The 20,986-nt window shown below is 39.5% G+C and overlaps 2 protein-coding genes and 1 long non-coding RNA gene across 14 annotated transcripts in view; 1 reads left to right on the forward strand and 2 right to left on the reverse strand.

Moving 5' to 3' along the window:
- pawr (PRKC, apoptosis, WT1, regulator) overlaps positions 1–5,083 on the reverse strand; it is a 68,287-nt gene extending 63,204 nt beyond the window's left edge. The window contains exons 1-2 of one of the 2 annotated variants that reach the window (XM_035996319.1): positions 4,910–5,083; positions 3,934–4,632 (exon numbers count right to left, since the gene is read on the reverse strand). In XM_035996319.1, the coding sequence (XP_035852212.1) occupies positions 3,934–4,521 (588 nt within the window). In that variant the 5' untranslated portion in view covers positions 4,522–4,632; positions 4,910–5,083. The remainder of the gene's footprint in view (positions 1–3,933; positions 4,633–4,909) is intronic. The other variant, XM_031313398.2, reaches the window with a different exon arrangement.
- On the forward strand, positions 844–16,206 carry LOC118494021. Its single transcript, XR_004896100.1, has 3 exons — positions 844–975; positions 2,199–2,204; positions 16,195–16,206. It is a non-coding gene; the product is annotated as an uncharacterized LOC118494021 (long non-coding RNA).
- Positions 12,995–20,986, reverse strand: part of ppp1r12a (protein phosphatase 1, regulatory subunit 12A) — a 59,899-nt gene continuing 51,907 nt past the window's right edge. For 6 of the 11 annotated variants that reach the window (XM_035996313.1, XM_035996317.1, XM_035996316.1 and 3 more), the window contains 5 exons: positions 20,952–20,986; positions 20,809–20,856; positions 19,752–19,802; positions 17,746–18,007; positions 12,995–14,847 (listed from right to left, as the gene is read on the reverse strand). The exon at positions 20,952–20,986 is cut by the window's right edge and continues 70 nt beyond it. In XM_035996313.1, coding sequence (XP_035852206.1) covers positions 17,870–18,007; positions 19,752–19,802; positions 20,809–20,856; positions 20,952–20,986 — 272 coding nt within the window. In that variant the 3' untranslated portion in view covers positions 12,995–14,847; positions 17,746–17,869. Of the gene's footprint in view, positions 14,848–17,745; positions 18,008–19,751; positions 19,803–20,579; positions 20,614–20,808; positions 20,857–20,951 lie in introns of those variants that run through there. The other 5 variants (XM_031313355.2, XM_031313354.2, XM_031313345.2 and 2 more) reach the window with 3 other exon arrangements.

A 20,986-nucleotide genomic window follows, 5' to 3' on the forward strand; every position in this document is an offset into this window, starting at 1 on the left:
TATTCACATCACAAAGAGAGCTTGTGTGAGGGGAGTCTTCATTTGCATAGTTTGGTCCTCTTTATATGCAGGAGGAGAAAGGGAAACATTTGACAAAAGGAATAAATGTCTGCTGCGGTGCCAGCTTTAGCATTTCTATGTTTCTCTCTGATTTTCAAAGCTTGCGGAATCTCAGTTCACGAAGATCTGAGAAGATAAAGCTTCCATTATTAAAGTAGGATGAGAAAACTCGAGCTGTTATTTAGTGTCAGTGTAGCTACAGTTAGCTAAACATTAATAATGTGATAGATAGTAAAGTGCGAGGTGTTGCCAAACAAAAGAGTAGTTAAATATGTCATCAGTGAAGATTACATTTGTCAGAAAAAGCCCTAAGAATTAGGCTTGGGCCAATGTAAAAATGTTCAAACTTTGATATTAAGCCAAACACCGGATGGAACGGTATACCAAATTTAACCACTAGGTATCGCACTTGACTCAGCCGCTCCAGACACTAGCGGCTCTGTAAGTTTGTTTGTTTATATTATATATTATATGATATATTTACATTATTATAACATAACATTTTGTTAATCACGTTGTCATATTGTTTATTACCAGTGTTAGGCAAGCTACTTGGAAAGTTTGGTGAGCTAAGCTACCGGTTATTTTACATTAAATGAAGCTTTACTACACTGAAGCTAACGTTAGCCCCCAAATAAATGTAGCAAGCTAAGCTACAGCAACAGGGCAAAGTAGGTTACTACATTGAAGCTATTTTTGTATACATCCATGTCCATGACATACACTCCTGTGCCTGTTGCGCTTGAGCATCAGAAACGCTGGGGGAAATGTATGTTGTGTGGATGCTACCGCAGTACTCGATCAATAAAAGAGCTAAGCTACTGAAAAGCTATTCCGAAAACAGCGATGCTATTGAGAAGTAGTTAAACTAGTAACGATACTGCCCAACACTGCTTGCAATACATGTTGGATTTAGTGCCATGGAGGCATCCGCACAGGTTGCTAATGTCAGCTACTTTCTAATGTGCCAGAAGGTGTCATAATGACAAATACCGGTTCAACCGGTTAGCATGAAATCAAAACAGTTTAGCCTCGGATACAGGATCGGTGAAAACGGAAATTGAAAAACTGTACTAAGAATAAACATTACATTCATTTGATATAAGCACACAAAAAGGTATCTTAGTAATTAATGTTAAAACAATTGATTCAATCATTCATTCATTGATTGATTCATAGATTGACAGAAAAATTACAAACATTGTTGATTGAGTCATTTATAAGGCAAAAAGCCACACATCTGCTCGTTTCTGCTTAACAAAAGTGAACATTTTAGGGCTGCCATTAACAAATATTCCTATTTTTGATTAATCTGCCGATTATTTTCTTAAATAATGATTTGATCTATAAAATGTCAGAACATAGGGAATACTGACGGTTTTGTCTGACCAAAAGTCCAAAACCCAATGATATTCAATTTACTATCTTTGACTTTCACTTTCTTTTCAGCATATCATTATATTCCTTGTTTTCCTGACTTGCGCAATGACATAATCGAAACACTCCAAAATGATAATACTATACTGACAAAATGATAATACTAGTGGACATGTAAGCGTACTCTCAATGTATCTCACAGATAGGGAGCTGACTCTGGGACACTTACTACAAACTGTACTAAGACCACAGCTCCAGTTGGGATCAGAGACTTCCTTTCTCTCTGCCTCACTCACACAAATCAGCTCACCACTTCATCACATTACCTCCCACCCCAATAATAGTCTGTTCACCCACTTTACTACATAATCAGCTGCCTATGGGCTCGATCTAACATACCTGGCACAGCCCAGAGTGCTGAAGCCCAGTATTACAGCCTGGCTTGTGACCAGTTTTCAAAACGGCTTTGCTCGGCACTGCTGAGCGCCTAATAACAGGATGTGGAGCGCCAACTGAAAAACTGGTCAAACTCCAAAGTTGTTCTGCCCCGAGGGCACCGCGTTCCAGGTGGCTATCAAATATAAGAGAAGGGAATACGGGAAGTAGGGTAGTTAATATGGAGAAACACCAATACCGCCTTAGAAAAGCATTTTTTATTTTTTAAAGTGATTGTACATAATCACAGCACTGGCCATGAATGCTTGTTGGCAGGCACAGCTTCATATCAGAGTTCCTGCATGTTTCTGAACCACAGGAATTAGGCAAAAGTGCAAAATGATTTTCAATAACAATACACACACACCTCCACCACCACTACCAGCCGACAAGCCCTCCCTCCCTTTGTTTCGTCTCCGACTCCCCACCATCTGAGAGCTGCTTACATTTCTCTCGCAACAGAGGGTCGATTAAACCAGACACATGTATGGGAGGAATTTGGAGATATTTGGAAAACAAGTGCTTTTCTTTGATATGAATTATTTATGGCTCTACAACACCAAGGGATAACATGTTAAAGTGAGAACATTTTTCCAACCTGGTCCTAAGATGTTAAAAAGAAAGCCAAGAAACTTGTAGTATAATATATATATAATTTATAAGCCAAATTACCGCCGTACAAACTAACACTAAAATGGACATCCATGTCAAATATAAGACTAAAATGCAACAATAACAAACTAATAATTTGTCACCTTGCACCAAAGATAACCTATAACCTATTTCCCTCTGCATGTGGACAACTTGATATTGATTAGAAAGCAGGTTCACTGTTGGGCTTCTTGCTACTTTATTTGCTTTACCTAACTTTATATGAAGACACACTAGTCGTGGTGTTATAGCCATGATTGATAAATATATGCACCATAATCATCTTTTGTTTGCCTGACCGAGGCAGCAAGTGGGCCAATTTGATCAGCTGACGTTAGCTTATCCTGGCTTATCACAAACGTATCGGTATCTGTGTATAAGTAATAAAAAATTGCAGGACAGGCAGGCCAAGTGAGTACTGGTACATGAAGGATAATTGAAAACATAAAGACCCATTAATCATTGGGGAGAGGCTTTTTTAACGATCTTAAATGTTTAATGTTTAATGTTTTTCATAGCTCAGTTTTGTATATCTTACTTTTTTTTGTCATCTCAGTTTTGTGTAACATTAAGTTTGCTGTTTGGAATTTCCTGTTACGTTTTAGACACTCTTATTTAGTACTCAAAAGATTAGGATTAGTCCATTAATCGAGTAGATGATCAGCTGAAACTTAATCAACATCCATTTTTACTATAGTCGATTAATCATTTAAGTCATGTATCAAGTCAAAAAAAAGCCAAAGCTTTTCCCGGTTTTACATCGTTGTAAAGTTAAAACATTTAGGTTTTTGACTTTTGGTTGGACAATATAAGCAACTTGGAGACATCATAATGGCCTCTGGTAATTTGTGATGACATGTGTCCCTCTTTAGTAACAATATAGACTAAACAACTTAAGTATTAATAGACAAAATTAAAGTAATTGTTTTATTTTTCTGCAGAATGTTCCACTCAGTACACACTTTGGTGATAACTCTTGACTCTTAAGAAGGGATTTTATAAAAAAAAAAAAAAAAAGTATGTTATTTGTTACATTAAAAACCAATAGCAGCTGATAACTCGTTAACAGATTTTTTTGCAATATTGATATTGGCCCAGTAAAATGCTCTACTCTCAACTGCAACTTCTGAGGTGTTCTGACTTTACAAGCAACAAACATAGAAAACACCTCTTTGCAATAGTTTTGACAGCCACCCTGATTACAACAAGCCCCCCCCATATCATCACACTTTGTTGCAGCAGGGTGAATAAGACAAAACTCCTGACTAAAATCCAATTTCATCAAAACATAATCCCCTATCCTGCTGAGGTGAAACTGTTGTGCATTTCCTAACTTCCCCGTGGAGGAAAGGTGCTTTCCATGCATGGGATTCACATTTCATAGAAGTAGCATAAGCAGAACTGACTCACCTCGTTGGATGGTATGCTGACAACACCTGTTGATCGCCTCTTTTCCCTCAACTTCCTCTTCTCAATTTGCCCTTTCCCCTTCCTAGCACTGGGACCAGTGCTATTCTTCTCCTTGACCTTACTGGGTGATGGGCTTCCCTTGTCACTGTCATTGCAAGCCATGGGGCTGGAGTCCGGAGAAGCGCACTGAGGCTTCTCTGTCTGAGGCGGGGCCTTCTTCAGGTTGCTCCCCGGCGGTGAGGCTGTGGGGGAAGCAGGGAGGGCAGGGTGCTGCGTTTCCTCCTCGGGTCGCTTTAAAGCCGTGCCGGAGGAGGACCGAGCCACCGAGTAGGAGGAGGGGAGGCAGTTCCCTGCGGCGGTGCTTCGGTCAGGGTTACCGTTATTGGTGAGCTCGGTGCCCGGTGGGGCGTTATGGCGGTTACTGTTGTTGTTGTTTTTGCTGGTGCTGTTTGGGTTGTTGGCACCTAAGGGAGCACCAGTCGCTGCGGCTATGTCCCCCAGCATTTTGGCTCTCATTTTCTCACGTTTTGCCTTCCACTCCTCCAAAAAGTCTGTCGTGGCATTTGACTTAAATCCGCCTGTGGCCATGATCCCTTTTTGTTAAGTTGGTTAAAAATAACTTAAAAGTTGTTTTGAAGTTTCGGCTCTCGGCTCCCGTCGTCCTAATAGCACCGCATTCCTCAAGTGATTAACCGGGTGCTGTAGACAGGTAGGAGGAAAATAAAGTCACGACAAACTAAACTTGCTCTCTTTTTTTTATGTCTCTTAACTAAAACCCAGAGACGTTTTAGTTTCACGTGGCGACACCTAACACGTCTAACGTCAATAATAGCTGTTTCTTAAAGTTTGCTGCTAGTTTAAATGCATAAAAGTTGCAGCTCTCCGGGTAGGCTATCTCTGGTGATATTCCCCCGAGTAAAAGTGCCTCAAAGTGTGCAAAAGTTGACCAGAAGTAAAACGTCAGGTAGAAACTCACCTGTGTGGAGCCCTGTCAGTCGCTAAACTGCTGTCTTCGGTCCGACCAGGTGTGTCCGCGATCCTCGCAGATGAATGGCGCTTTTCTCGAGCGCTGAGAGCCGCAGCGCTCGTTCTGCCCTCTGACACACCGGTTGATTCCGACAACACCCGAACACTTCCGACGGAAGCCGAAGCAACTGAGGAGTTCAGCCCGAAAATAAAATCATCGTAATGTTCCTTAATAATTCCCATAGGGGTTTGCACTTTTGTCTAAAGGTGATTTATGGTAGCCTACTTTTTTAATGCCATTTGCATAGCCTATTTTATGGTAGTTTGTGTTATTCCTATAAAGACTGATTTATATATTGCCATGCTTCATCATACTTTTGGACTTTTATGTTATCATTATAATATGTCATTTCGTGGACTCGTACTAGTAATATTTCTATAATGGGAATGATTTTATAGTGATCTTATTATACAGAATTAGAACAGAATTCATTTATTTATCGTTTTTTCTGGGTTTTCTTTTCTTCTTTTAGCTTGTGTTACTGTAATTGGCTTTACCATCATTTCTTTCCAATTTGGTCCATTTTAATGTCTCTTATTTACTTTAATGTATGTTTTCTTAGTAGTGGAAGAAGTATGCAGCTCCTTTACTTACAATATTGCAATAGCAGTTTCACTGATGAGAAGTTCTTGTTCAGAAAAAAACAAAAACAAACATTCAATGATGACTGAGCAAACTCCATCTGCTGAGAAAGATTGTGTGATAGGATGAAAAGTGCCAAAACAACAATTCACTAACATACAGCTCTTTTCATCTCAGCATACAGTAGGCTACATACACAGTACATACACTCAGCATCACCATTTCATCCACCTTCTGCAGCTCTCCTGTGTAACGATCCCAGTTTAGAGGAAATATGCTTTAACTAAAATACTGCAAGTCATCGCTGCATGCTGATGCAAAGCTCCATAGAAATAACTCTGCACGGCATTCCAACAATATTCAATCCCTGTGCCTTTCTGCCACCATTACCTCACTGTACAAGCAGGTTTCTCCCCACACTGTGATTTAGACCTGCTATTGGTACTTACTGTCAGAAAGTTCATTTCATTCAGGGATAATAGCACTATTAGTTCACCGTACTGAAGGGTATGAGCTCTATGGTGTTAGATTTGTGTGCGTCTAGCTTGCTCCCAAGGGCGCACTGACTTTTAGGCAGGTTTATCACTGATATGTATTTTTTTATATATATGAAAATAGGCTGTTTTGTGTGTTAATGGGCCCATGCTATTTGCCATACAGGTCTGAAAATGTGACACCCATCCACATCCCCACATTGGTGAGTAGGAGACCAGGCATTCAGCCATTATCTCTGCAAGTGCCAACCTTGTTACTGATAATGAGAAATCTTGGGTGGAACAAAAGGAGTGAGGTGCCTTTCCTAAAATTAAACCCTGAGGTATGCACTCAGGTCACACTGCTGCATATTTAGCATATTTCTGTCTGCTCTTGAGGAGGAAAAAGAGAATGAGGGGGTACAAAGGTTGTCGCTGACTGTTTCCTTCCATGCCAACACAAACACTGCTGTGCTGCTTTTAACTACATCCCATTCCAGTGATGTATTCCCAAAGTAAGCGTGCTTAGACTCCACGTTAAGTGTTTTATTCAAGATTTAATCAAACTGTCCTACACCCTCTCTGAAAGCTCTTTAATGAATGCCCATATCATGCGTTTTGTAACCCATAACATTTTTTGCGGTTAAGAGGTAAAATGCATTGCTTGCCTAGCTGTAAAATGAGCAACGCAAGTAATCTGTAATTCATATTAAACATAACACAGTGTAATGGCCACTCTTGCATTTTCATTTATTTGACATTAATGTTTCAGTCAAAAGCCATTAGGTTGGTCATTTTGTAGCGAGGAGCCTATACACAAGGAGCTCACTCCCCCGTGAAATTGTTTATCCAAGAGTGAGTAAGTATTCCAGAAATGTTTCTCCCGAGCCTCCCAGATGTTGGGTTCGCACACAGTTCTGCAGATACCCTCCATTGCAGTCTGAAGAATTCTGCCACAGAGAGGGAAACTGGGGAATAATGAGTTTAGCCATTAGTTAATCAGATGTTGATGGATTTGAAGGTAAAAAACATGATTATCTTTTAGCACTTGGAAGAATTTACACAAAAATCAGACTTTGATCTGACTTTGAGCTCACAACTTTATGCTAAATCTTTCAGCTGTGTATTGCTATGATAAAGCCATCAGTAAAGGTTGCTTTTGGCAATAACATGCGGGAGTCCCTTTTCCTTCAAAACAGTTTGGCATTTTGGGAAACATACTTGCCGAGAGTTAGTTGATACATTACATGATTTTTGTATAGATTAAACAAATGACATAACGTGCGCGACATTTAGTGGTGGATTTTGGAAGCTAGGGTAGCTGTTTCCCCCTGTTTCCATTCTTTATGCTAGGCTAAACTAAGCAGCTGTCTGCAGCTTCATTATTAATTGTACAGACATGAGAGTGGTATTCATTTTCAATAGTTATCCATTTTAGCGTGGCTAAAAAGTAGCGCCATAATATAGTCAGTAGTAGTGGCTGTAATGTAAATGATGTCCTTTTTTAGTAAAAGAGCTAAAACTTGCATGGTGTAGCCCTTTAAAAAACACTAGGTGTAATTGCTGACATCACTATGGAGCTGTTAAGTATAACCAAAGAGCTTTTTTTGTGATGCAAGGAGATAAACATATCCAGAATTCTGCTCACATTCTCTGATGATCCTGGATTTGAGCTGTTGAGCTTCCTGTCACAAGCCTGCTGTGGAATATAACCCTCCTCTGTGTACACGGCCGTGAGTCAGGAGTTTTATAGTGAGCTACGGTCAGCAGCAGGAAGGAAGTTAAGTAGAGGGACAACAGAGAGCTTTAGGTGATACGCTTCCTATGAAATACAGAGTGAAAGTCAGCAAACATGTCAAGAAAATTGTAACAATAAGGGCGCCCAGATAGCTCAGATATAGAGGTTTACTCCTCAACGCTGCGGGCCTGGGTTTGACTCTGACCTGCGGCCCTTTGCTGCATGTCATTCCCCCCTCTCGCTCCCCTTTCATTTCTTTAGCTGTCCTGTCAATAAAGGCCTAAAAATGCCCAAAAAAAGAATCTTTAAAAAAAATAAATTGTAACAATGTAACTCAACTTATAAGCACTTAAAGTGCTCATATTATGCTCATTTTCAGGTTCAAAATTGTATTTAGAGGTTGTACCAGAATATGTTTAATTTTCAAAAAACACCATATTTTTGTTGTACTGCACATTGCTGCAGCTCCTCTTTTCACCCTGTGTGTTGAGCTCTCTGTTTTAGTTACAGAGAGAGACATCTCACTTCTGTTCTATCTTTGTTGGGAGTCGCACATGCGCAGTACCTAGGTAAGGACTACTAGCCAGTCAGAAGCAGAGTATGAGGGAGTGCCACGCTAACAGCTAGGCGAGCATTATAACGTGTGTTACAAATAACGCACGTTTGTCACAGAAGTAAAGGCTGGACTACAATAGAGCTGTTTGGAGCAGTTTGTGAACAGTGTTTTCTGTTGGAGATGGTAAGTCCCTTTGGGGTGGACTTTGGGCTTTTTCACTTTGTAAACCTAGAACATGCACAAAAAAGATATATAACACGATAGGGGTAAAAGGGGAAGCCGGGGAAAAGCCAAAAAGCATAATATAAGCACTTTAATACAGTACATAAAACCCTCTACATGTGACATTCACATTCATTTAGCTAAAAGTATTACTCTGCTGCCTAATGAGGCCCACAGCCCTTATGTTCCTCATTGTTCTACAGATCCAGTCCTCTGTCCAGCTCACAGGTTTGTCCATCATCCCCTCTGTGCCCTCCAACGGCTCCCAGTACCGTCCCAGTGCCATCTGCAGGGTGCCATCTGTTGATGATGGTGGCGTGATGGTGGGTCACTGTGCCAACCTCCTCCCCTAGCTTTGTGATGCTCAGTCGGCTGAGTTGGCACACTGCAAAAAAGTTCTCCCAGTCTTTTAAACCCATTTGTGTCCTGCTTAATTCAACTCAGCCTACGAAGCCACTTGCTGCTTCACATTAAAACCTATAGACAATCTTAACACAGCTGAAACTGCAATGGAAACAACATAATCAAAGATTTGTTCCCTTTTGTTTTAGGATTGTAGAATTTCTTTTTTGCATTTTTGTGCTACTCATCTAATTGAGAATATAGGCATATTCTATGGCAGTGTTTACAAAGAAATACTGATGTAAACAAACATTTTACAGCAGAAAACATCAGACTTTGTTGTCTAGTGTTAGTCTCTGTATTTAAAGATTGTTAGTGATAGCTGGATAACATTTTTAAACTTTTGTCAACTTTAGTTTACATTTAGATCATGGATTTTGCCTTTAAGACTACATGACTTGTAAAGGTTGCTGATTATTATTTTTTTTTTTGCAGTGCAGCCCTCAGTGGGCAGATCAGCTTAGTGAAATTCCTTCATAATTACCATAATTGTCATTGTAAATTCCCACAACTGATGGTAACGTCCTCCAGTAACAGCAAATTTGGGAAGCTGGATTCATAACCGTTGATTCATTAGTGTATCATTTAGCACTACAGTCATCTGTCCTCTCCTTGCATAACCTCTTGAATGTTCCCATGATACATGCAGGATATTTCTGCAGCTTCTGACACCACAGTCAAAGAGAAAGAGACGTTTCCATGTCCTCTGTTCTAGATGCATCCTCACCGGTGCTGCATTATGTTGTCTGTATGTTTGTTTCAGTGACAGACTCAAGCTGTCACTTCATCGGGATGCCTCGATTTGTCATGGTCTGTCAGTGGAGAGAATCCCCCGCTGCCGTTTGTCGTTTTTTTGCTCATCCAGTGTGTCTAAGACTTGTGTGTGTTGTGGGGTTTAAAAATTGCAATTGGGGAGGTTTGTTTGGCTTGCTGCACTTTACGGTAGAGAAGAGAGGGAGATTAGGCCATGGTGGAAATAAAATGAGTAGGAGAGAACGGGTGCGAGTGTCTCGGTGTGTGACAGCAGTTGCCAAGATCTAATTCCTTCTTTATGGATGATTTCCAACCTAGAGACTCACAGCACGTCATCTCATTGGTGGAGCTGCTGTCAGGAATCAAAGAGACCAGCCAGCAATCATGAGGATTTTCTTTTAGGTCTCTAAAGATTATTACTGATCACATTTCCATGACACTTAAAGGGCCATATCCGTGTTTTCTATTGGTTTTATCCAAACTGACAAATACTTTACGTCTGTTGACAAAGAGTATAGTTGACATGTGGAAGTGCTGCAACTGAATGAGCTCAGGTGTAGATGAAAGCCTGCCGAGCAACATTTATCACCTACAACGGATGTGAAATAAAAGTGCAGAATAAACATCACAACGCACACATTGCGGTATAATCTAGATATAATAGCTCTTTGCCTTTGAGTCAGCATTCATTCAAACCATTTGTTACTATGACATGGGGTCACTTTTAAGGCCAGGAATCTGTCTACAAGTATTTTTTTTCTCTCTCCCTTCTGTCAAGGTCCTGATGAAGACATTCTGCTCGGTATGGTTGAGGAAGCATGTCGGTGTCACAGTAGAGACACAAACCAGACTTTCTAACCACATGCTGAGGCAATGGAAAAACAGAAAAGACACTTTTCTTTGCATGACTCGGAGCAATTATAGCAGATACCACTGCTTATCCCCAAAGCTTAATCCAATAAAGATTGGAGCCCTTCATCGCAGATCTAAAGAGCAAGTCACAGCTATTATTGACGAAACATGCCAGAACTAGAGCTTACAGTCAAGTTGGTTCCATGATCACTGTCATATAAATCACATAAAGAGGAGTCGGTCTTATTCTGTGGTGGAAGTTGCAGCAAATGCTCACATACTGTGTGTACACATGGGATTACAATAGAGCAGTGTTTCTCAAATGGGGGTACGTGTACCCCTAGGGGTACTTTGGAGGACTGCAGGGGGTATGTGAGATATTTAACAAAATGTTTAATAGTTACAAGGCTGTTGTCCAGAACATTGTTCCTCTTTACGTAGACTTGTTTTTTTTTCCTACCAAAAATGTGACATTTGTGTCACCTTCTTTGAACCTATTCCTGCCTTCCTTCCTTCTACTTTTTTACGTTTTTTTAAGTTCCTCGCTTTTTTCGAAGTTATGTCACTGTTTTTGAAGTTTTTGATACTATTTTCGATCTATTCTTGCCTTGCTTCCTTCCTACTTTCTACCATCTTTTTCCAGGGTTTTGTTCTTTTCTCATCAGCATTTAAATGTCTTTTCAGGTACAAGGCTGTTGTTTAGTAAATCTATCGCTGACAGCGCTGTACTGTTCCTCTTTATATAGACTTTTTTTTCTACCAAAAATGATTAGCGCTGGTCAGGGGGTACATGGCTTAAAGGAACAATTCAAAAGGGGTACATTATTGAAAAAAGTTTGAGAACCACTGCAATAGAGCACAGTGAAGCGTTGCAGATTCGTGAGTATGAATGCTATATACTGTATCTGTAGGGATTTTAAGGGAGACCGGTCAGCATTTTACTGTTAATGCAGAGCTGTAAATTAGCAGTTAAGAGACAGTTACTCCCGTTACTGGAAAAGCAGAAGAGGTATGCTGATTCAAGATCTTGAAGTCAAGACATTTATAATGTGCAGCTGATGATAGAGCTGGATAGGACTCCTTAATCTGCATATGGATGTGAGTGTTTCAGTATCCAGTATTACATTCATACATATCCAGAATTACCAACTACCAACTGACAGAAGACAGAAATCCCTCCACTAATAGTAAAATAATGTTAAGTGCACCTGACTGAGTCTGCAAAGCTGTGCACCATCTACTGGTATGATGGGGGAGCAACAGTGAAATGGCTCTCTACTCCCCGTTAGACCATTACACAGGTATATTTAAGGTACTGAAGACGTGCGGTTTAAACTTAAATTATTTTCATAGGCATGCATGCCTGGTTGTAAGCTAACATTGGCCTTAAAATACCATTAAAGGCTGGAAACAGTCTTATTTGGAACTACTTTCTACCAAAACAATAGCCCCTATGAAAACAATTCACAGTGAGGTTTATTTATGCAGAGTAACAAGAACATTGTTTCGAGAAAAAGATTTTGCTGTTAATTAATTTAAACGCAACGCAAATTTACTCCCAGTGCATCGGGGTGGAGGTAGAGATGATTTTTTGGGATAAGTGTCCTGGCCAAGAAAGGGAGCAATGACAAGTTACTGACAAACATCACAAGACAAGATACGGTCATAACTATGACATGACACTGTCATGAACGTGTCATAAACGTTATAAAGAAGTCATAAACGTTTACGACTTCTGTCATTAAGTGTCATGATTATGACAACTTGACATTAATCAAAGAGACATTACCAGAAGTTGTCTTGGTCATGACAAGTTGACATTAAATTTCTTTGGAGTGTCCTTATTAAGACAACTTGACATTAAACAGGATGACATTATGTCAAGTTGTCATGACAAAGACATCCTCTGGTAATGTCATCCTGGTTAATGTCAAGTTATGACAAAGATCCCAAACAAATTTAATGTCAACTTGTCATGACCAAGACAACTTCTGGTAATGTCACTTTGATTAATGTCAAGTTGTCATAATCAAGACACCCCAAACAATGTCAATTTGTCATGACAAAAACAGAATGACAGAAGTCATGAACGTTTATGACTTGTTTATAATGTTTATTACATGTTCATGACAGTGTCATGTCACGATTATGTCGATACCTTCAAGTAAAGTGTTACCCAAGATACTATAAAATATGCCAATTGTCACAACATTCATATTTAAATGTGATTAGAAAATCCTAAATAAACTCTTATAAAATTGCAAAAAAATATAGTTAAAACAATCCAAAACAATAACAAACAGATTCTAAAATACCCCCAAAACACAGGATATCTCAGCACTAAGTGTTTCTTTCTTCAAAAATTTGGGTGAACCACTTTGAGAGCCATTTATATCAATCAAATGAAATCAGCGGAGATAGGGTTATAGAAAACCATTTAAATAATCAGACGTGGGAACTTTACAATGTACAAGTTTATTTTTAATGAACTCTTCAGTGGTTGGTAGTCACAGCACAGCTTGCATGTATTAAGCCACACACCTATTTTACAAGATGACGGGAATGAAATAAAATAAAGAAAAATCCAAAAAAAAAAAAAAAAAAAAAAAAGAAAGTCTAAACCAGAGTAAATGGGCATCAGTCCATCTGCAGCGACTTTTTTTTTTTTTTTTTTTTTTTTTAAACTTGTTACTAAAATATCCTTAAAAGGCCACTGAAATGCATAAAATGTTTTCAGATGCATGGAATATTTGATGGTGGCGATTTTGCTTTAACCTGACATCAAGACTCCTCACATGGCATTGACAGTGCATGTAGACATTGTAAAAAGGACTGGGTTAGAGATACCTAAGATATTATTTTTAGTGACAACACCTTTGCTATAATACTACAGCTTTAAAAAAAAAGAAAGAAATGGAGACAAAATTAACAGCACTCTTCCAAGATACTGAATACAATCAAAGTGAAATGTAGTGAAGCGATTATTATTATTTATTTTTTTAAATCTCACAATTATGCGAACACTTATTTTGAACTGGAAAAAAAAAAGGAAGCACTGAACACTGCCAGCCGTCCCGTGTAAGAGAGAGGCTCTACTGTATTGTATTCAATGTCTTCAGACTATAAAAGAAAAAATAATTAAAAACACACCTTTTTGTCCTCTGGAATTTTTTTATACTTTTAATAGTAACAGACGGGAACCATAAATGCATGCCATGTGCTGGTCTCAAACAAATACATACAGGTATATACAGCATCACTCAGTACCTGCTAAAACAAAGTGAGAAATAGTATAAACCGACTACACTACAAACTTAAAACAAAAAAAAAAAAAAAAAGGAGGAAGGTGAGCGATGGAAGCGGTGGAAGAGTGAAAAAATCCTACTTGTGATGGACTCGTCATTAAAGCATTAAAAAAAAAAAGAAAAAAAGAAATGCATATTGCACATACAGTGAAAGCTTAAATTCCACCAGGTCTGCCTCGTTTCGCTAAAGCGAGAATTCAAAAGTTTCCCTCTTGGAGGAAGACACACAGAGGTAACAAAATGGGGGAAGAGCGGCGAGTGTGTGTGCATTGGAGATCTGTGTGGAGAAATTAGGGGCCACGAGGAGCTGATATAGAGCAGAAGTGGCACTTTGAGGGGTTAAAAAAAAAAAAGGGAGAGCGGAAACTGCACAGCACACAACACTAACACAGGGAGAGGAAACAAAAAAGGAAAGAAAAATACATCAGAGAGATTGTGGCACAAATAAAATCAGGTGTTGGATAATATCTGTTCTTCAGTGATAGCTGAGCGAGAGAGAGAGAAATCGCTGCAAGTGTTTTTTCTTTTTCTCTTTATGTACAACTAAGGCTTATTGGTTAAATAGTTTTCAGGCTTTCCCCGCCCACAATGCTTTTACATGCTCATCACACAACCCTTTCTTCCGTTTGCTCTGTAAACTCAAGTGGTTCTATCAGGACAGCAACCACACAATCAAGTGGATAATAGTCGAGGAGGTGGCGCAGAGGGTAGATAGATGGATGGATGGATGGATGCTGCAGTGGTGGTGGAGGAGCAAAAAGGGAGATAAAGAGCTGGGAGGAGATAAAGGAAAAAAAAAAGGAGTCTTGTCTCTGATGTCTGCTGCAATTAATATCTAAATGTGCAATTCCATTAGTCACTGCCATGGGGGACTACGGGGTGCAGAAGATGGGGCGGGGGGTGGGGGGGGGTCTGTTCTACTTGGAAAGCTTGCTAATGACTCGAATGAGTGCTCCGTTCTCGTCCTTTAGTCTCTGGTTGTCTGCTTTCAAGTCTGGGAGCATCTGAAAAGGGAATAAAAAAGGAAAACAGGGATGGAGGGAGAGACACAGAGAGAGAAGGCTTAGACAAGTCTTGACACATACACTGCTGTTGTTAAACCAGTCAGGCCAGTTTTACAAACTGTTAATTGCAGCCTGTGTAAGCAATCTTGGAGTCACACAGCACCTCTCATGTTTTGTTTTCTCCTTAAAAAAATAAATAAATAAATTCACTTCCTTGTTCAAGTCAAAAGAGAGAGAGAAGTAAAAGCGGGCACACCACAGGCCAAAAGGTCCTGAGAAAGCCATGCAGAATCTGAACAGCTGCTCACCGGCAGCCACAAAAAAAAAAAAAAAAGAAAAAAAAAAGGTAACTTTTATTTGATCTAGTGCATACAAAATTGATCATTGTATGGTAGTCTACATCCTACAGAGCCCAGCAGGTGTCAGGAGCAACTGATTTAGTTTTTTTTGTACAAATGAGGAAATGATGCTCTTGAAAATACTGTTACGTTACGGTAACAGCAAGACTTTAAGTTACAGGTTGCTGTGGCTACTTAAGATGTTAGCGGAGGGATAGCAGCTGTTGTTTTGGTATTGAGTTGCCTAGAAATACTGAATAAATGCCATTATATAGATATAATTATGTTATCACTTTTAATACAGTTCCCCTCATTCCCTTAACACTCTATTGCACAGCTGTGATGCTACATTGGATGTTGTTTCAGCAATACTGGTTTGGTTAGGTGCACACACTTTATACCACTGTGTAGACTCAGTGCAACAACAGAAAGGGATAGGAAAGCCATGGATGAGCTAATCTAAATGACCCACTGCCTTTTATTAAATTAAATAATTATTCAATTCTTACACTGCAACTTTAACTTTCATTTTTGTATTTTATTCCTGTCTTACTCTATTTTAGCTTGTTTTTATTTTCTATTCTCTTGCCTCTGATGACTGAATTCATGTTTTTGGGTTGTATTTAGATGTCCTTTGGTAGTGCGTTTCTTTTGCACTTTGTCACCATGCTTTAGATTTTTTTGTGTAAAGTACTTTGAATTGTCTTGTTGCTGAATTGCGCTATATATAAACATATCTTGCCTTGAATTTGGATAGAGAAGCTTGGATATACTTTAGATTTAACTTGTTACACAACATTAGGACATATGGCAAGATAAGACTGATTCCCAGGAGGAAGTGAGTGCATATTAACGAGATTGTTTAATGTTCTGTTAATTTGTGTAATTAATTATTCATTTAAGAGTATGACTTAAATTATTCAACAGCCGAATGTATTTTTTCCCCCCTCATGACACTTGCCGGGTTCCATAGTATCCAGGGTAATGCTCCATTTTGTCTGACAGGCAGACAACAACCTAATTTTGGATGTTTATTGTGAGCTACGATAGGGGAATTTTTGCATACACGGTATCCGTTTCTGGCATAAATGAACACGTCTGATTTGGGGGCTTGAATTTGAGTTTGCCAGATTGCTGCATGACACTGTAAACTAAAATATTTCCAATATAAACACAATAGCTACTGAAAATTCACCCATTTGGGTAGCGGCATGTCTTTAACTCCACTCGATGATTACAGATATTACTATGTTAGCTAGATGTACAGATGCTGTGGTGGTGAAAACTTTAAGTAGAAAACCATGTTCTACAACACTGACACTCCAACAACAGATTTCAGTCCACTTAAAAACAAACTCATTTATTGATTACAGATGGCGATCAACTGCTAGAGAGAACATTCGATAATGTTCTGAAGTATAGCAAGTTACTTTATACTTGATATTGACCAGGCACAATGCTAACCACTGCTGTCGGCCCATGCAGCTGATTTTAAAGGTCCAATATCATGCTCATTTTCAGGTTAATACTTGTATTTTGGATTAATACTAGAACATGTTTACATGCTTTAATGTTGGAAAAAAAAATTCTCATACTATATATATATATATATATATATATATATATATATATATATATATATATATATATATATATATATATATATATATATATATATATATATATATATAAATACACACACACACACACACACAGTCATTGTCTGAAATGCTCTGTTGTAGCACCTGTCTTTTTAAGCCCCCCTCCCCAAAAAGCCCAGTCTGCTCTGATTGGTCAGCGTTTCCAGGTCTTCTGCATCTGCGCTCTCGGAGATTCTGCACCGTCATTGCAGCCGGGGAATGACTGTAACGGCATTTCTATATATATATAGTTGTTGACATTAAAACTGTACAGAAGCCCTGACGGCTTACTTAAAGACACGGTTTTTAAATATGGGCTGGATTGAGCGTTTTGATACTTTCATAGTATTTATATAGCACATTGACCTGCTTTATGATCAAAAAAAGGGAAGGAAATTTTACTTTTTACAATATGGGACCTTTAATATTCGTTGAAGTCATCTGTCAAATTCAAATTTGGAGAGTAAAGAGGGGGAAAGAAAAAGTTTCAGTCAAAAAAGGAAGCCACTTCATGCAAAGAAGCCAGAACAAGCCAAACTGAACACCTGAGCTCCCTCTGATGGAAGCATCACAACTAGAAACTACAAAGGGGACACTTTCCTTTACAGTACTTGATGTGTTAATAATTGTAACTTTGGAGTAAATTTAGACATCTGCCACCCCTTAAATGACTCAACTGAGCGGTTTCTCCACCCATTACAAACATGTTAGTTAGTTTGACATATTTGGGATGTGTTCCTAAGTTGCAATGTGTTGAAATCGCCTTCCAGTTGTGTACTGTAAAAGGAGAGTGTCCTGTTGTAAGAACTAAAAAATAAAGACACCCTCCCCAATCTGAAAACCAAAAGCTCTGGGGAGGCAGAGGGGGGCGAAAAGGGGAGTTTACAAAACCAGTGGTGGTGGGGCGGCTGGACACCTGCCTGTCTATGGGTGCGGGCAGAGCACGAATGAAGCATGAGAAGAATGGGGTTGGGAAGGGGGAAGGTGAGGAAGAAGAAGGAGAGGAGGAGTAGGTGGAGATGGCGGTGGACAGACGGACGTGGCTTAGAGGTCGACGGCGGGCAGCTGGCTGCAGGCGGACTGCGAGAGCTTTGCCAACACGCGGGACAGGGCCCGGTTCTCTGCCTGCAGCCGCTCCTTAATCTGCCGCAGGGCCTGAACCTGCTTTACCTGGGGGAGGTTCTGCAGGGGGGGAAAACAACAACCACAACACAGGAAAACAAAAAGAGAGAGAGAGAGAGAGAGAGAGGGAGGAGGCAGAGAGGACAGAAGGACAGAGTGAAAGGCCGGCAGAAGGGGAAAAGAAACAAATTAGGAGAGAAAGGTTTCATGAAAGACAGGACAATATAAATTAAGAGAAGAGGGGCCGAGAGAAGGAGAAAGGGAAAACAGAAAAGGAAGATTGTTAGAAAATGGGGACAGATTTTGGAAACCGAAGGAATGATTAAGAGCTTTCCGGTTCAGCATGATGCTTGTAGATAGAATGGAAAAGTGACACTGATAAGATCAGCCAGCTGCCTAAAAATAAACACACTTCGTTATCACAGAGATGGGAACAACACTTGCTTACTAGAATTTAATAGATTTTTTTTTTGCTCTCCTCCTAAAATCAGTTTTCAAGAAAAAAAGAACATTTAATTGGCCGTGTCGATAAAAGATGTCCACATAGATTACAACAGCTGACCTGAGAGGTGCGCTGACCAGAATAAGAGATGCACATTTGCATACATGCATACATGAGGACAGAGGTAACGTACCGTATTGGGCAGAATATAAAACAGTTCTGAAAGTTGCATTTGCGAGACTGGAGGTTGTATTACACTTAAGGACTTAAAACATTCAAAACATCAGATATTCATTTTGAAGACCCATCAGGTTTTTTTGGTAGCTATAATGTTGCTAGTTTAGTGATTTTCTTGAAGTCTATAGTCTTTTAGAGTAAGTCAGCCCGAGAAGTGTTAGTTTAAGCCTCGAGAGGAGTTTTCTGACAGTTGGTGTAAGCTGCCATGGAGGAAAGATAGAGAAAGAGTCGAAAGTGGCTTTAATGCAGAAACAAACCGAAAAATCTTTCGCAGCTAAGAGTTATCATCATGTCATGAGTCAGAGAAAATCATTCTAACTGATTCAACAGCCTGACAGGAGAGTGTGCTAGTATGACACCGATAGACAAGCGACATAAATGTATGATTTATGTGCGTTCTGCTGTAATAAAAGTATTTCATGTTTTACTTTTACAAGGGAAAAAGCGGATGAGGATTGTCTCAGGGTTACTTTTTCAACTGGAGTCGCTTGTACGACAGAGTCGTCTTATATTCGGGCCAATATTTTTGGTTCAAAATGGACATGATTAGGGCTGGGTATCGGTACTCGATAGCTTTAGGGTATCAACCGCAATAACCAAGTACGAAGTAGTATTGTGGTTGTATCCTGTATCCTGTTTTTGTAGTTAAGCCTATCATTCCTGTTGTAATAATAAAATTGCACTTCAGATGTTAATTGCTGAGATCTGGTAATAAGCTAAAAAGACACAAGTAGTTTTGGTTTTACCGCAAAATAAAGTGGATTTGAATAATCTGTTGATTTGTTCACCACCTGTTTGCTTGTCTGACTGCTCCTGTTCCCAGATCCTCCCATCGAAGTAATGGCCAAATCCATGAAAATAACACCCAAGGTGTAATAAATCCATATTATCTTTTAAGAATCATGGCATTTGAAAGGACTCACCACTCCTATTAAACCCCCAAAAAAGTGAGTGAGCCAGATTTATATATAAAGGGACACTCAGACTTAAGTGACAGCTGTTAGCACCATGTTGGAACTCACAAGTACCACCTACACACTAGATGCAATCTTGACTCCATTAATGGAAATCTACGGTACACAAACAGAAAATGTAATACATGTGTGTGACTGCGTGTGGTGGTACCTTAAGTTCCTCCTCCATCTCAGAAATCTTCCTTTCTAGAGCTCTTCTTTCCTGTGGGGTGGAAGGAAAGCATGTTAACTCAGGACTTGCACATTTCATAAAAACAATTAGCAGAAAACACACTGTAGTGCAGGCTCTACACACACTGCATAAAATAAGGTGTAGAAGATGCTTGAAACACACTCGTGAGGTGACTGCAAGCAACGGCCAGTTCAGACTTGCATACTCAGTGATGTAAACATAATTTATATGTAAGGATAGCCGAAGAGAATGAGTCATGAAAATGGGGATGTTGTGTTGGATGTTAACGAAATACTCATGGAGAGTGGGGTCAGAATGTCTTTTTTTGAACAGAAAAAAAAGGCATTCTTGTATTATAAAAAGGTTGTGAAGACAAATGGAGAATGGTCTTAAATGTGGCTTGAAAATATGGGATGAATGTTTTACAAATCGAGGGGTTATGGTTTCACGGCTACACAGCTGCAGCTGAAGACGCAAGCATTATTACTGAATGAGTGACAAAAACCATGAAAACACACACATGCACAGGTTCTTTCAACAGCAATTTAACAGTCTACAATTGTTCTACTGCACACATTAAGATAACGCACACTTTTACACACAGACGCACACACAAACAACAAAATATGCAGTCTTGAGAAGAGGTGACCACACGCTGCCTCTGAGGGTCTAATACAGGTGAGAGAGAAGGTGGCAGTGTTCTGGGTGGCGAGGAGGGAGGAAGTCCCTTTGAACCCGACTACATGTGTGACACGACAGCCAGCAGCAGAGAGCAGACTGATACAAAAAGTCAGGTTAAGATCATACCACCACCCAGATGATATTGGGGCCTGCTTGTTACCTTCAGACATAAACCCATTGGCAGTGTTACCAACATGTTTAAAGCAGGTTGGAGTTGTCAGAAATAACAGGAGGACTTTTGAGATTGAGATAAACTTGAGACAAAAGTTATACATCTTTCCAGTAAAGTTCATGGTGTTACTAAGCAAAGGACATTTGTAATAGAGCTGGGTTATTGAACTAGTTCTGTCATTACCCTTTTCTCCATCTCAAGCTGTGATCGGTCAGCATAGCGTTCCTGCCTCTGCAATGAGGAAAAATAAAAAGTGAGCAGTCATAAAAGGAATCCTAATCGTCTTATCGACACTGATCAGCGGAAGCAGTGTGAGCTCAGTGTACCTGTGTGGCCTTCTCTAGTTGTAGCTTCAAGTCTG

The sequence above is a fragment of the Sander lucioperca genome, chromosome 20 (genome assembly GCF_008315115.2).
Source record: "Sander lucioperca isolate FBNREF2018 chromosome 20, SLUC_FBN_1.2, whole genome shotgun sequence".
NCBI lineage: Eukaryota > Metazoa > Chordata > Actinopteri > Perciformes > Percidae > Sander > Sander lucioperca.